The 17,593-nt window shown below is 44.5% G+C and overlaps 1 protein-coding gene across 2 annotated transcripts in view; it reads right to left on the minus strand.

Annotated features, from left to right (window-relative positions):
• The window catches only part of LOC142277928 (uncharacterized), a 154,413-nt gene that overhangs the window by 119,228 nt on the left and 17,592 nt on the right, over positions 1-17,593 (minus strand). Inside the window, exon 3 of one of the 2 annotated variants that reach the window (XM_075332649.1) lies at positions 8,109-8,893. The exons of the other annotated variant lie outside the window; for it this stretch is intronic. Within the exon in view, the coding sequence (XP_075188764.1) occupies positions 8,109-8,893 (785 nt within the window). The remainder of the gene's footprint in view (positions 1-8,108; positions 8,894-17,593) is intronic. 2 annotated transcript variants of the gene reach the window in all.

The following is a 17,593-nucleotide window of genomic DNA, read 5'->3' on the forward strand; positions in this document are numbered from 1 at the left end:
CTCCCACCATATAGCATTGACTGCCGTTAATGACACGGCAGCACCTGTGACATTATAGTATGTATATATAATATGGTGGTAGAGGCAGGGATCCCAGTAGCCACATGGAAAAATACTGCCCGTGTGTAGTGGATAGCAAACACCCAGAACTCAGCACATAAAATAAAGTTAGTTACATCAGATATCTAACAACGCTGCACACCAGCCGCCATAGAACTTCAGGTTACATAAAGTTATAAATGCTCACCCATAGTATGAGATGCGGTAGGGCTGTCCAGGGGGCCCCGACGCTGCGTTTCGCGTATGCCTTCCTCGGGGGGCCATGCCTTGATTATGTGTGCCGGGCTATTTAAAGCCCTGAATGAATGTGAGATGACCGCCATCTGCGGCGCATGCGCAGCGCGAGCGGGCACCACGAGCGCATCACTTCCGGCCTCAGAGTGACGTCGCGGGTCAGGGAAATCCCTGGTGACGTCACAAAGTCCCGCCCACATCACTCAGAGAGACCTTCCAGGATGCGCCCAAGCCGCCAGCTCCCGGCGCGCATGCGCACCAGCCATCTCACAGACAAGCAGTAATCAAAGAGTCATGAAGCACGTAAGCATAGGGATAGGGATCATACATATGAAGTTCAACAATATAACAAAACTACATTCATATGATACACGAAGAAGAACAATTATTTATAGTGATATACATCATAAGGGTTTATTATTGCTCGAGGCGATGATATCAACAGTTGAAAATGATATGGATCCCATCAACCTATGCAAGGAATAGATAAAAAACAAATAAGAATAATTAAAAAGAAACACAATAAAAACAAAGGACCCAAGAAAGAGCTCAGCACGAATTATAGAAAAGGAGCAAAGCTATGTTGCTCATTAAGACCACCTGGTCTAAGTGTTCCCAGAATATGAATCCAACGACATTCGCGTTGTGCCAGAAGGCGCTTCATATCGCCCCCTCTAGCACCTATCCTAACCTGCTCAATGCCACGGACCCTGAATCCAACAGGATCACAGTTATGGTGGACATAGAAGTGCCTCGGTATGGGTTTGAGGAGGGACGGCTCCTCAGCGGTGCGTGCTGCCAAGATGTCTCTTACGTGTTCGCGTGTGCGAACACGCAGTTCCCTGGAGGTGAGGCCCACATAAATTAGATTGCAGGTACATGTGGCGTAATACACCACATATGTACTACTGCACGATATAAAGTCAAGTATTTTAAAATCTCTCGATCCATCCGCCGAAGAGAATATTGTAGATCTCACCATGTTAGAGCATGCAAGGCAATCACCGCATGGATAAAAGCTGACCCTCCTCCCACCCACAGCCCAGGGACTATTCACCTTTGCCACATAGTGGCTTTTAACCAGATGGTCCTTCCGGTTCATACTCCTCCTTGCTGTCATCAGGAGAGATGTAGGTAAAACACCAGCCAACGTTGGCTCAGTGAGCAGAATGGACCAATGCTGCTGTAAAATTTGACGTATCAGATCCCATCGGTGGTTGTAGGTGGAGATAAATCGGATGGCCCCAGGAGACGACTGTCTGGAAATAGGTGCTAAAAGGTCATTCCTGTTGCTAGATTTGGCCCTAAGATAACCTTTCCTAATGCACCTCCTGCTATAGCCCCTCTCAGTAAATCTCTCTCTCAAATCATTGGCCTGTTACTCGAAGAGTATGCCCGTAGAGCAAATCCTTTTGGCTCTGAGGAACTGGCCCGTCGGAATTGCCCTGATGGTAGATGGTGTGTGGGCAGAGGAGGCATGCAGGAGGGCATTAACAGAGGTCTCCTTTCTATATAGGTCAGTGTGTACAGCACCATCAGCCTGTACCAGGATTTTTATATCCAGGAAGTCGATCTCCTGTTTGTCAGCCTTATAGGTGAGTCTGATGTTGGAGTCGTTGCAGTTCAATCTTCTTGTCATAAACATATTTAAATCATAAAGTGAACCCTGCCAGATGAACAGTACATCATCGATGTACCTGTACCATCCTTGTACCTGGGGAGCAACATCTGCCCCGCCGAAAATGCCCCTCTCCCAGAGTCCCAGGAAGAGGTTGGCATACGACGGGGCACATGCCGCTCCCATGGCTGTACCCTGTTGCTGTAAAAAATACCTATCCTTAAAAATAAAAAAATGTGTAAGTATGAACCGCAATAACTCCAACACCAGACTGACCAAATCCCCATCAAGGTTACTCATGGAAAGAAAAAATTGTGATGCCTCCAAGCCATCAGCATGATTTATACTTGTGTAGAGGCTTTCAACATCCGCAACCACCAGGAGCATGTCTGGCTCCAAGGTCATGCCATCAAGACGTAGAAGGACGTCCATAGTGTCTGACATAGGAGGGCAGCGTTTCCACTAAAGGATGCAAATAATGTTCTATAAATTTACAAATTGGATCGCATAGCCCTCCTATGCCAGAAACAATTGGACGTCCAGGTGGATTCTGGGGGTCTTTGTGTATTTTTGGCAGCAGGTAAAATGTAGGAATGATGGGATTTTTTACCATAAGACCATCAAAAACTTTTTTGGTAATGGTACCTGCGTTTAGGGCCCGCTCCAAAATCTTGAGTAGGATGGAAGAGAAACTTCCCATGGGGTTATGGGTCAGAATGGTATAAACCTCCTTATTACGGAGCTGCCTAAACACCTCACGCTCGTATTTCTCCACAGGCCAAATAACCACATTCCCCCCTTGTCCGCAGGTTTAAAAAGTACGTCATCCCAGGATTTCAACTCATATAAGGCCAATCTTTGATCTGAAGTGAGATTATCTTTTTCTTTTTATTATTAATCTGTTTCAGATAGTTAGCCACCAACTGTGTGAAGATCTCAACCTGGGGACATATGGACAGTGAGGGGAATGTGGTAGACCTGGGGAGAATAGAGCGGGGAAACCTGTCAGGTATATCAGGGGTGGACTCACTTGCCAATTCCTCCAGTACACGAACCGCCTCCCGTTCAGCTCGACTGTTGAGGCCCAATTCAGAAAGATTGTTCTTGGAATGTAGTTTTTTTTTTTTTAAATAATTTTCCTTGAGAAAAGGTGCAAATCCTTTAAGGCTGTAAAATAATCAAAATGATTAGATGGTACAAATGTGAGACCCAGGGACAGAACCTCCCATTGTTGGGGGGTAATGGAGTGAGAGGATAAATTAATTACCTCCAAGGTTATGTTCCTGGATCTCTTATCAGTCTGTGTAGGTGGTGTTGTCTTACGTTTGGTCGATTGTGTGGTAGACCTCAAATTTCTGATAAAGCCCATCCGATCATTCCCAGCCTCAGCATCCTCCCTTCGAACTGAATTGTCCTCAACAGACGAAACTGCCGAGAATGAGGCAGAGCGATCACGTTGCAAATGTCTAGGATTTTTGTATTGTTTCCTCCACCTATACACCTTATTGCTCTGAAAATCCAAGAGATCCCTTTGGTATTTTTTGGTCTTGGTTCCTATGATTTCTTTTTCTCACTTTTGGATTTCAACATCGAGATCAGCATAAAATTTTGAAGATCTCTCAGGAGAAAGTGATTTCCTAATGTCATCCTGGGTGGTACCCAGATCAACATCAAGTTCAATTAAGGAATTTTCATTGGATTTTACCAGCAATGTAATGAACCCCCTCGAGCAATTGGTTGCTAGCTCCTCCCATTGACTTTTAAATTCATCATCCTCCGTGAGGAAAGCAGGAAAAACCTGAACCCGTAAACCTCTAGGGATAAGGCCACAGGTCAGGTACCTCTCCAGGAAGGCTTTATTCCACCATAACCGTAGTCTTTTGTGCATGAGCTCTTTATATTTGTTAGTAAGGTCAGTAGAGTCCTTAGAGTTAAAAATCAATGCTTGCACCACTTTCTCCCCCAAAAACTTGGTCGAGTTGTGCACGCCATGTTTGTTCACGTGCCTTAAAGTCCATTTTACCAGATGGTGTAGCTGTGAAAACACAGAGCATATATACAATCAAATACATCCGGTGCATCATAAACATATTTCTTACATATGGAAACTCCCAACAATATAGGAACTCAGAAAAAGCGGAGTCATAATCCAAATTTATATTAAAAAGGTATAATTTTATTCAATACAAAAATTCATACAAATAACACACAGTACAAAATGGGGAGAAAAGGTGCAAGGAACAGCAGTACTACCACAGTAAGAGTAGTCGGTGAGTATAAGAGAGTTCCGAATGGCATATAGTGCAAACCACATCAGAATACAGTTGATATTTGTGTAATAGTGCTGATATCTGGGTTAGCCAAAACACTAGACACACCGCAGCAACACCAGTAAGCCTGGGACTACTCCTCCCACCATATAGCATTGACTGCCGTTAATGACACGGCAGCACCTGTGACATTATAGTATGTATATATAATATGGTGGTAGAGGCAGGGATCCCAGTAGCCACATGGAAATATACTGCCCGTGGGTAGTGGATAGCAAACACCCAGAACTCAGCACATAAAATAAAGTTAGTTACATCAGATATCTAACAAAGCTGCACACCAGCCGCCATAGAACTTCAGGTTACATAAAGTTATAAATGCTCACCCATAGTATGAGATGCGGTAGGGCTGTCCAGGGGGCCCCGACGCTGCGTTTCGCGTAGGGCTTCCTCGGGGGGCCATGCCTTGATTGTGTGTGCTGGGCTATTTAAAGCCCTGAATGAATGTGAGATGACCGCCATCTGCGGCGCATGCGCAGCACAAGCGGGCACCACGAGCGCATCACTTCCGGCCTCAGAGTGACGTCGCGGGTCAGGGAAATCCCTGGTGACGTCACAAAGTCCCGCCCACATCACTCAGAGAGACCTTCCAGGATGCGCCCAAGCCGCCAGCTCCCGGCGCGCATGCGCACCAGCCATCTCACAGACAAGCAGTAATCAAGGATTTCGTTGGGATCCGTTACGAGGCATAATGAATGTATATGGTGCTGGATTCCGTCACGTTCTACTGAGCATGCTCAGCATGTCCAGCAGAACATTCTAAATCGTTGAAAAGCACTACTGGTCACTCTCTGTCGGTCTCTCTCACCGTCGATGTCGGTCTACCTCTCTCTCTCTCATACTCACCGATGCGGCATGGCTGTCACACTTCTCTGGTGGCTTCTCTTTTGGAAATGCCGGCCGCTCATTATTCATTTAGTATTCCCCCGCCCACCGGCGCCTATGATTGGTTGCAGTCAGACACGCCCCCACGCTGAGTGACAGCTGTCTCACTGCAACCAATCACAGCCGTCGGTGGGTACGTCTATATCATGCAGTCCAATAAATAAATTATTTAAAAAAAAAAAAAAAAAAAGGCGTGCAGTCCACCCCCCCCAAATTTTGATACCAGCCAAGGTAAAGCCACATGGCTGAAGGCTGGTATTCTCAGGATGGGGAGCCATAGGTTATGGGGAGCCCCTCATCCTAAAAATATCAGCCAGCAGCCGCCCAGAATTGCCACATCCATTAGATGCGACAGTCCCGGGGCTCTACCCGGCTCATCCCGAATTGCCCTGGTGCGGTGGCAATCGGGGTAATAAGGAGTTAGCCACTAAGTCCTAGGTTAATCATGGCAGGCGTCTATGAGACACATTCCACGATTAACTTGTAAGTGAAAGTAAATAAAACACATACACCCAAAAAAATACTTCATTTGGAATAAAAAAGACAAAAATACACCCTCTTTCACCACTTTATTAAAATCCCCAAATACCCCTCCGGGTCTGGCGTAATCCACACGAGGTCCCGCAACGTTTCAGCTCTGCTACATGAAGCTGACAGGAGCGGCAGTAGAACACAGCTGCTCCTGTGAGCTCCACCCAGAAACTGAAGGGAGTCGCACTGTCAGCGGGAACGTCACTGAGGTAATGCCTGTGTGTGTGCGGTGATGATGGGTGCGGTAGTGCCTGCGTGTGCGGTGATGATGGGTGCGGTAGTGCCTGCGTGTGCCGTGATGATGGGGGCTCTCTCTCTCTCTGTCGGCTAATAAAGATAACGTAACGAGTTATTTCACAGGAATCCGTTGCCTTTATTATCACACTATTTGCAAGGCATCCGTCACATGCGTCACACAACGCAATGCAACGGATGCCGTTCAACGCAAGTGTGAAACTAGCCTAACTGCAAACAAAGGTTTCTGTACCAAATGCCAAGTTCTGTATTTTCATTGTATCAAATACTTATTTCACGTAATAAAATGTAAATTCATTATTTAAAAATCATGCAATGTAATTTTCTGTATTTTTTTTTATTCTGTCACAGTTGAAGTTACCTACAAAAAAATTATAGCCCTCTCCATTCTTTGCAGGTGGGAAAATTTGCAAAATTGTCCACGTATCAAATTCGAATATTGTGAGAATAAGCTTCTTACCTTTTGATACAGCTTGAGTTGTCTTTCTGAGGAAGGCAAGGTGGTTGGATCAGCGGTTCTCAGAAATAGTGGGTCGCTGTTCAGGCACCAGATTTATTGTTGCCAATCAGCATGGGACATATAAGATTTTGCGTGTGTGGTCCAAATTAAATTAAATTATAAAGATCATGTATGTATGTATAGGAGACACCCCTCTGAGACAATAAAGTATCAGGAGTAGCTCTCCCTTTATCTCAAACAAATAAAAGATTACATCATCTTCACTCATTTATATAAGACTATATAAACTTTTTAGTTTCACATTCCCGAACTTCACTTTTAAAGGTAGTGTCACACACAGCGACAACGACGTCACTGCTACGTCACCATTTTCTGTGACGTATCAGCGACGTCCCGTCGCTGTGTGTGACATCCAGCAACGAGCTGGCCCCTGCTGTGAGGTCGCCGCTCGTTGCTGAATGTCCAGCTTCATTTTTTGGTCGTCGCTCTCCCGCTGTGACGCACATATCGCTGTGTGTGACAGCGAGAGAGCGACGAAATGAAGCGAGCAGGGAGCAGGAGCCGGCATCTGGCAGCTGTGGTAAGCTGTAACCAGGTTAAACATCGGGTAAACAAGGGAAGACCTTTTCCTGGTTACCCGATATTTAACTTCGTTACCAGCGACCGCCGCTCTCGCTGCCAGTGCCGGCTCCCTGCTCTCTGCACACGTAGCTGGAGTACACATCGGGTAATTAACCCGATGTGTACTGTGGCTAGGAGTGCAGGGAGCAAGCTCTAAGCAGTGTGCGCGGCTCCCTGCACATGTAGCACAGCGACGCGTGTCGTTATGATCGCTGCTGCGTCTGCTGTGTTTGACAGCTAAGCAGCGATCATAACAGCGACTTACAAGGTCGCTGTTGCGTCACAGAAAATAGTGACGTAACATCGACGTCGTTGTCGCTGTCGCTATGTGTGAACCCAGCTTAACAAAGAAACTGAAACTATACAAGTCCCTCTCTAAAGTAAACAGAGGGTCTCTGTTGCAGTACACCAGGGGAGATACAATACAGGCTCTTAAGCCCCCGTCACATTTAGCGACTTACCAGCGATCCTGAAAACGATGCGACCTGATAAGGATCGCTGGTAAGTTGCTGGGAGGTCGCTGGTGAGATGTCACAAAGTCAGACCTTACCAACGACTCAGTAGCGATACAGGTCGCAGTAGCGACCTGTATAACGATGTCTGCTGTCATTGGGACCCTGTCACACAGTGTCAAACATAGCGATGCCTCCTGCCCAGCAGGACATCGCCTTTGAAGAAAATCGCCCCAACCATTCAGCAACGACTAGCGATCTCACAGCAGGAGCCTGATCGCTGGTAGGTGTCACACATAACGAGATCGCTGCTGCGGCACAAAAACGGTGAAGCAGCAATGATCTCATTAGCGATCAAGTTGTGTGTGATGGGGCCTTTACACAAAGACAAAATTGATTCAGCTCTCATTCAAGCAATATACAAATGGATGAAAAAAGTGTACAACTTGGCTATATCAAACAAAAAAAAATAAATTCTCCATCAAATTAAAAATTTGTAAAAAGATGAATAATTTGTAAATTATCCATTATAAAAAGTACACAACCGTAATGATATCAAATGAACTCTTTATTAACAGATTGTAAAAGTCTATTAATTTTTACTAAAACAGACATTCTATTCATGACTATGGCTTCACTCCTGTGTGAATTCTATGTTTAACAAGATCTGATTTCTCAGCAAAACATTTCTCACATTCTGAACATGAATATGGCTTATCTCCTGTATGAATTCTCTCATGTTTAACAAGATTTGATTTCAAAGCAAAACATTTCCCACATTCTGAACATGAATATGGCTTCTCTCCTGTGTGAATTCTCAAATGTTTAACAAGATCTGATTTGCAAGCAAAACATTTCTCACATTCTGAACATGAATATGGCTTCTCTCCTGTGTGAATTCTCAAATGTTTAACAAGATCTAATTTCCAAGTAAAACATTTTTCACATTCTGAACATGAATATGGCTTCTCTCCTGTGTGCATTCTCTCATGTGTAATAAGATGTGATTTCAGAGAAAAACATTTCCCACATTCTAAACATGAATATGGCTTCACTCCTGTGTGAATTCTCAAATGTCTAATAAGATTTGATTTCAAAGCAAAACATTTCCCACATTCTGTACATGAATATGGCTTCTCTCCTGTGTGAATTCTCTCATGTGTAATGAGATCTGATTTGTCAGCAAAACATTTCCCACATTCTGAACATGAATATGGCTTCTCTCCTGTGTGAATTCTCTCATGTCTAATAAGATTTGATTTAAAAGCAAAACATTTCCCACATTCTGCACATGAATATGGCTTCTCTCCTGTGTGAATTCTCTCATGTGTAATGAGTTTTGATTTCTGAGTAAAACATTTCTCACATTCTGAACATGAATATGGCTTCGCTTCTTTGTTACTTTCACTTCCCTTAGCATTCAGTGTGGAACTCCTGGTACCGTCATCTGCCATAAATAAAATTGAAGTTATAAGCTTTTAATAATATAACCTCAAACATACACACACACATAAATCCATACAAATTCCAAAGTGTGTAGTGTTCTACTTTAAAAGGTCTATGTGACAGAAAATACCCAAAATGACATCATTTTAAAAACTGCACCCTTCAAAGTGCTCAAAACGACATTCAATAAAATATATCTATGAAAGCATATCCAGTGGCACTCAATAATATAAGAATACTTTGGCATTGCATTACTGCTGTAGAAATATTAGAAAAAAGGGATTAATACATAGGTAATGAGAAAAATGAGTAAAACGACATAGGCATTGCATTACTGCGTTAGAGATATTTGCAAAGTGAGATTCTTAGTTTATGTACAGGTAAAATATATCTTTGTACCGTGTTAGCCAGTAGAGATAAAAAATTGTTTAAAAGAACTGAAGTCCTTAGTGGTTGATACCTTTTAATGGCTAACTGAAAAGATGGTAATAATAGCAAGCTTTCGAGACTACTCAGGTCTCCTCTTCTGGCTCAATATAACACAAAATCTGAAGAGTCACATATTTATACACAACAGGACATAGAATGGGGCAGTAAATAAAACAAGTTATGTGAAGCAAAACTATCACTATGGCAAGAGGACAAACTGTTGTGGCCATAAATATTGCTGCAGTTCAGGGTGAAAGTTTTAGTGACCTCTGATTGAGGTCTGGTCCAGGGCTGTGATGCCCCCGGATGGTCTGAGGAGCACATCTCTTAATTGATGTAAAAAGACATGAATCCATGAGACACAATCATCATTCCTGCTCTGAATGTGTCAAAGGTCATCATAAGTTTGTACTCTTATAGTCTCCTATCTCTCTGGGACTTGAAGTTTCCTTTCAATACCAGCAATTTCATGTCCATGATGCTGTGGTCTGGGTTACAAAAATGTTTGGCCACAGGTAGATCTATCCTTTTTTCTCTAATAATGTGGTGGTGAGAATTCATCCTTGTCCTGAGCTGTTGTCCTGTCTCCCCTACATACAGACCCCCAGTTGGACATTTGGTACATATAATTAAGTACACCACATTGGTTGTGGTGCAGCTGAAGGTACCTGGGATCTTGTAGTCCTGATGTGCTCTGGGAATCTTTATCTTGTCCGTTGTCAATATAAATGGACAAGTCTTACATTTTTTCTGGTTGCCGGGAAGTGTTCCTGTCATGTAGTTGTTGGAGAGGACAGGGAGCTTCTGACAATGAAGCTTCTTAGATTTGGGGGCTGCCTAAAACACAGAAGTGTGTGTGGGGGGGGGGGGGGGGGGGCTGGAAAAATAGATTTTAACCGGGCATCTTTTTGCAGTAATGGTTGCAGTTTCCGTGTAGGTCCTCCTAAAGGGAAGGTATCGTAAAAAAAAAAATTCAAATAACTGAAAAAATGTAAAGTAATAATGTTTTAATGTTTTGTTTAAATATTATTATTAATTGAGCAAAATCTAAAAAAAAAAAAATTAGAAAGTTTGATATTTTGATATTTTCCATTTTTAAACACTAAGGGGAGCAGGTACTGAAATCCTACAGAAATCAGACTGTATAAAAAGCTCAGATTACAGCCTGCCGTAAAGTGGGCGGAGTCTGCTCTCCTGTGTGTGATGTCGCCTCCCTCTCCTAATCTGAGTGTTTACAACAGATAACAGAGAATGACATGTAGGGACACAGTGCACAGCCATTTTCCTGGTGACCAGAAATGTCTAAAGTGTCACCAAGGACAGCAGGAGTATCATACAGGAGAGAATTAGATACACGGCTCTGCAGACAGTATCACACAGGATAGGATTAGATACACAGCTCAGCAGACAGTATCCCACAGGATAGGATTAGATACACAGCTCAGCAGACAGTATCACACAGGAGAGGATTAGATACACAGCTCAGCAGACAGTATCACACAGGAGAGGATTAGATACACAGCTCAGCAGACAGTAGCCCACAGGATAGGATTAGATACACGGCTCAGCAGATAGTATCACACAGGAGAGGATTAGATACACGGCTCTGCAGACAGTATCACACAGGATAGGATTAGATACACAGCTCAGCAGACAGTATCACACAGGAGAGGATTAGATACACAGCTCAGCAGACAGTAGCCCACAGGATAGGATTAGATACACAGCTCAGCAGACAATATCACACAGGATAGGATTAGATACACAGCTCAGCAGACAGTATCACACAGGAGAGGATTAGATACACAGCTCAGCAGACAGTATCCCACAGGAGAGGATTAGATACACGGCTCTGCAGACAGTATCACACAGGAGAGGATTAGATACACAGCTCAGCAGACAGTATCACACAGGATAGGATTAGATACACAGCTCAGCAGACAGTATCACACAGGAGAGGATTAGATACACAGCTCAGCAGACAGTATCACACAGGAGAGGATTAGATACACAGCTCTGCAGACAGTATCACACAGGAGAGGATTAGATACACAGCCCTGCAGACAGTATCACACAGGAGAGGATTAGATACAGCTCAGCAGACAGTATCACACAGGAGAGGATTAGATACACAGCTCAGCAGACAGTATCACACAGGAGAGGATTAGATACACAGCTCAGCAGACAGTATCACACAGGAGAGGATTAGATACACAGCTCTGCAGACAGTATCACACAGGAGAGGATTAGATACACAGCCCTGCAGACAGTATCACACAGGAGAGGATTAGATACAGCTCAGCAGACAGTATCACACAGGAGAGGATTAGATACACAGCTCAGCAGACAGTATCAAACAGGATAGGATTAGATACACAGTTCAGCAGACAGTATCACACAGGATAGGATTAGATACACAGCTCAGCAGTCAGTATCACACAGGATAGGATTAGATACACAGCTCTGCAGACTATCACACAGGAGAGGATTAGATACACAGCTCAGCAGACAGTATCACACAGGATAGGATTAGATACACAGCTCAGCAGACAGTATCACACAGGAGAGGATTAGATACACAGCTCAGCAGACAGTATCACACAGGATAGGATTAGATACACGGCTCAGCAGACAGTATCACACAGGAGAGGATTAGATACACAGCTCAGCAGACAGTAGCCCACAGGATAGGATTAGATACACAGCTCAGCAGACAATATCACACAGGATAGGATTAGATACACAGCTCAGCAGACAGTATCACACAGGAGAGGATTAGATACACAGCTCAGCAGACAGTATCCCACAGGAGAGGATTAGATACACGGCTCTGCAGACAGTATCACACAGGAGAGGATTAGATACACGGCTCTGCAGACAGTATCACACAGGAGAGGATTAGATACACAGCTCAGCAGACAGTATCACACAGGATAGGATTAGATACACAGCTCTGCAGACAGTATCACACAGGAGAGGATTAGATACACAGCTCAGCAGACAGTATCACACAGGATAGGATTAGATACACAGCTCAGCAGACAGTATCACACAGGAGAGGATTAGATACACAGCTCAGCAGACAGTATCACACAGGATAGGATTAGATACACGGCTCAGCAGACAGTATCACACAGGAGATTAGATACACAGCTATGCAAACAGTATCACACAGGATTAGATACACAGCTCAGCAGACAGTATCACCGGTACACACACAGGTACTCACATGCAGTGGCGCGCGCGCGCACACACACACACCCCTGATGGGGACCTTGTGCCACACACACACACACACACACACACACATCACCCCTGATGGGGACCTTGTGACACACACACACACACACACACATCACCCCTGATGGGGACCTTGTGACACACACACACACACACACACACACACAGACACACACACACACATCACCCCTGATGGGGACCTTGTGCCACACACACACACACATCACCCCTGATGGGGACCTTGTGACACACACACACACACATCACCCCTGATGGGGACCTTGTGCCACACACACACACATCACCCCTGATGGGGACCTTGTGCCCCCCCCCCCCCCCCCCCACACACACACACATCACCCCGAATGGGGACCTTGTGCCACACACACACACACACAGAGCTGGGGTGAGCGGCGGGCATCGCTGGGTGAGCTGCGGCGGCGGGTATCGCTGGGTGAGCTGCGGCGGGTATCGCTGGGTGAGCTGCAGTGGCGGGTGCTGCCACCCCCTTACTTCCTCTTCTGTTTACCATTTGCATAGCAAATTGCATAACACCATATTCTGGATGTTTCTTCTGGTTTTGTAATTCACAAGGTGTTTCACCTATTCTTTTGATCCCTGGACATAGTGCTTTCGCTTTTCATCGAGTCAAATACGTATTCAATTGCTTTTTCTCTGCTATTCACTTGTCCCTACTGACAGTCTTGGAAAAAAGACAGATTCTGTCGAAACGTTGATACCATTATTACTGATGGACATAAAAAGAAAAAAATTGTAGCAATAATCAAAAGAATAAAAATTAATACAGAGCAAAAAACATCTGGATTCTACTTTTTCTTGTTGTCCCGTTTTGAGTGCCGGACTTATTTTTCTTGTATATATTAAAATAAATACAGTCGTAGCAAACAAACGTTTTGTTGGTTGAAAAATAAAAAGGCATCAATCCAATTGTAAAACAATTTCTTTTTTATTTACAACTGTTGTACACAGAAAAGAAAACATTTTTATTTTTTGCCAAAACGAGAAATGTGTTCTTGAGCAGGAGCACAGAGAATGTCAGGGGAGGTGAGCGCTGATCTGACAGGAGCTCACAGACAGACAGAGGAAGGAGCAGGTCCACAGCAGCACAGAGGATGTCAGGGGAGGTGAGCGCTGATCTGACAGGAGCTCACAGACAGACAGAGGAAGGAGCAGGTCCACAGCAGCACAGAGGATGTCAGGGGAGGTGAGCGCTGATCTGACAGGAGCTCACAGACAGACACAAAGGAAGGAGCAGGTCCACAGCAGCACAGAGGATGTCAGGGGAGGTGAGCGCTGATCTGACAGGAGGCTCACAGACAGACACAGAGGAAGGAGCAGGTCCACAGCAGCACATAGGATGTCAGGAGAGGAGAGCACAGATTCTGACAGGAGGCTCACAGACAGACACAGAGGAAGGAGCAGGTCCACAGCAGCACATAGGATGTCAGGAGAGATGAGCGCTGATCTTACAGGAGCTCACGGAAATACAGAGGAAGGAGCAGGTCCACAACACCACAGAGGATGTCAGGAGAGATGAGCGCTGATCTTACAGGAGCTCACGGAGACACAGAGGAAGGAGCAGGTCCACAGCAGCACAGAGGATGTCAGGGGAGGTGAGCACAGATTCTGACAGGAGGCTCACAGACAGACACAGAGGAAGGAGCAGGTCCACAGCAGCACAGAGGATGTCAGGAGAGGAGAGCACAGATTCTGACAGGAGGCTCACAGACAGACGCAGAGGAAGGAGAAGGTCCACAGCAGCACAGAGGATGTCAGGAGAGATGAGCGCTGATCTTACAGGAGCTCACGGAAATACAGAGGAAGGAGCAGGTCCACAGCACCACAGAGGATGTCAGGAGAGATGAGCGCTGATCTTACAGGAGCTCACGGAGACACAGAGGAAGGAGCAGGTCCACAGCAGCACAGAGGATGTCAGGAGAGGAGAGCGTTGATCTTACAGTCTAGGTGTATATGTGTTGTGGCTCTGTGAACAGTGTATATACATATGGGGGGGGGCTCTAAGCATAGTCATATATATATATATATATATATATATATATATATATATATATATATATATATATATATATATATATAGGGGGAAGGGGCTCTAACCACAGTCATATTATATATATACATATATATCTATCTATAGATAGTGGTTAGAGCCCCTTCCCTACATATTAGGCTATGTGCGCACGTTGCGTACAAGCCCTGCAGAAATTTCTGCAGCGATCTGAAGAGCACATGTGCGCTTTAGATCGCTGCAGAAATGTCCGTAGTGAGCGCCGATTCCATGCGCTCTGCCTCCAGCTCCTGCCATAGACAGAGCAGGAGCTGCCGGCAAAGCGCAGGAAAGAAGTGACATGTCACTTCTTTTTTGCGCAGCGCTTCGGCAGTAGCCGAAGCGCTGCGCTCTTAAACGCCACGTGCGCACGGCCCCTGCACAGTCTCCATAGACTGTGCAGGGGACGCAGGACGCATGCAGTTACGCTGCGCTACAAAGCGCAGCGTAACTGCATGTTTTTACGCGACGTGCGCACATAGCCTTATATTGTAGGTCCAGAAATATTTGGACAGTGACACAAGTTTTGTTATTTTAGCTGTTTACAAAAACATGTTCAGAAATACAATTATATATATAATATGGGCTGAAAGTGCACACTCCCAGCTGCAATATGAGAGTTTTCACATCCAAAATCGGAGAAAGGGTTTAGGAATCATAGCTCTGTAATGCATAGCCTCCTCTTTTTCAAGGGACCAAAAGTAATTGGACAAGGGACTCTAAGGGCTGCAATTAACTCTGAAGGCGTCTCCCTCGTTAACCTGTAATCAATGAAGTAGTTAAAAGGTCTGGGGTTGATTACAGGTGTGTGGTTTTGCATTTGGAAGCTGTTGCTGTGACCAGACAACATGCGGTCTAAGGAACTCTCAATTGAGGTGAAGCAGAACATCCTGAGGCTGAAAAAAAAAGAAAAAATCCATCAGAGAGATAGCAGACATGCTTGGAGTAGCAAAATCAACAGTCGGGTACATTTTGAGAAAAAAGGAATTGACTGGTGAGCTTGGGAACTCAAAAAGGCCTGGGCGTCCACGGATGACAACAGTGGTGGATGATCGCCGCATACTTTCTTTGGTGAAGAAGAACCCGTTCACATCATCAACTGAAGTCCAGAACACTCTCAGTGAAGTAGGTGTATCTGTCTCTAAGTCAACAGTAAAGAGAAGACTCCATGAAAGTAAATACAAAGGGTTCACATCTAGATGCAAACCATTCATCAATTCCAAAAATAGACAGGCCAGAGTTAAATTTGCTGAAAAACACCTCATGAAGCCAGCTCAGTTCTGGAAAAGTATTCTATGGACAGATGAGACAAAGATCAACCTGTACCAGAATGATGGGAAGAAAAAAGTTTGGGAACGGCACATGATCCAAGGCACACCACATCCTCTGTAAAACATGGTGGAGGCAACGTGATGGCATGGGCATGCATGGCTTTCAATGGCACTGGGTCACTTGTGTTTATTGATGACATAACAGCAGACAAGAGTAGCCGGATGAATTCTGAAGTGTACTGGGATATACTTTCAGCCCAGATTCAGCCAAATGCTGCAAAGTTGATCGGACGGCGCTTCATAGTACAGATGGACAATGACCCCAAGCATACAGCCAAAGCTACCCAGGAGTTCATGAGTGCAAAAAAGTGGAACATTCTGCAATGGCCAAGTCAATCACCAGATCTTAACCCAATTGAGCATGCATTTCACTTGCTCAACTCCAGACTTAAGACGGAAAGACCCACAAACAAGCAAGACCTGAAGGCTGCGGCTGTAAAGGCCTGGCAAAGCATTAAGAAGGAGGAAACCCAGCGTTTGGTGATGTCCATGGGTTCCAGACTTAAGGCAGTGATTGCCTCCAAAGGATTCGCAACAAAATATTGAAAATAAAAATATTTTGTTTGGGTTTGGTTTATTTGTCCAATTACTTTTGACCTCCTAAAATGTGGAGTGTTTGTAAAGAAATGTATACAATTCCTACAATTTCTATCAGATATTTTTGTTCAAACCTTCAAATTAAACGTTACAATCTGCACTTGAATTCTGTTGTAGAGGTTTCATTTCAAATCCAATGTGGTGGCATGCAGAGCCCAACTCGTGAAAATTGTGTCACTGTCCAAATATTTCTGGACCTAACTGTATATGGGGAAGGGGCTCTAACCACAGTCAGTATATATTATGATATATATATATATATATATTATATATATATATATATATATATATATATATATATACACATATATACACATATATACATACACACACACACACACACACACACATACAATACATATACACACAGACAGACTGATCGGTGGAGGAGCGGCGGCGTGCAGTGGCGCTGATCGGTGGAGGAGCAGCGCTAATCGGTGGAGCGGCGGCGTGCTCCTGAAGATAATAAACCACATGAGAGTGACGGTGACAGATAACACACATATACATACTGTTACACATATACACAGACAGATCAGAGCCCCCACATATATACAGACTTAGCAGGCTCTAACCCCAGTCTGTATATATGTGGGGGCTCTGATCTGTCTGTGTATATGTGTAACAGTATGTATATGTGTGTTATTGGAGGTTAACTCCGGCACACTACCACTTTCCCATATGCCCAAAAAAATGAAGAATACAGTTGTTGGATGTCAAAATCCTTTTCTCTTATTTTATTAGTGCCAAAAAGTGAAAAGTGCTGTACAATTGTCCGCCAGGAATCGACGTTTCGGCTAGCAAGCCTTCATCAGGTCGGACAGGCTTGGTTTAAAATGAGATGGCAACGTGGTACAGATGCAGGATAGCTGCAAAAATGTAGAGCCCTCCGTTTGGAGATAGCCTGCGTCAGAAGCCGTAAAAAGCTCCGGGAGATGTTTGGTATGCTAGATCCTAAGAGGTTATTGGATCTTGACCAGGGAGGTTAGAAATAGAGAGCATTAGGTCTATCTTGATG

This window comes from Anomaloglossus baeobatrachus, unplaced genomic scaffold, assembly GCF_048569485.1.
Source record: "Anomaloglossus baeobatrachus isolate aAnoBae1 unplaced genomic scaffold, aAnoBae1.hap1 Scaffold_414, whole genome shotgun sequence".
In the NCBI taxonomy this organism is placed as follows: Eukaryota; Metazoa; Chordata; class Amphibia; order Anura; family Aromobatidae; genus Anomaloglossus; species Anomaloglossus baeobatrachus.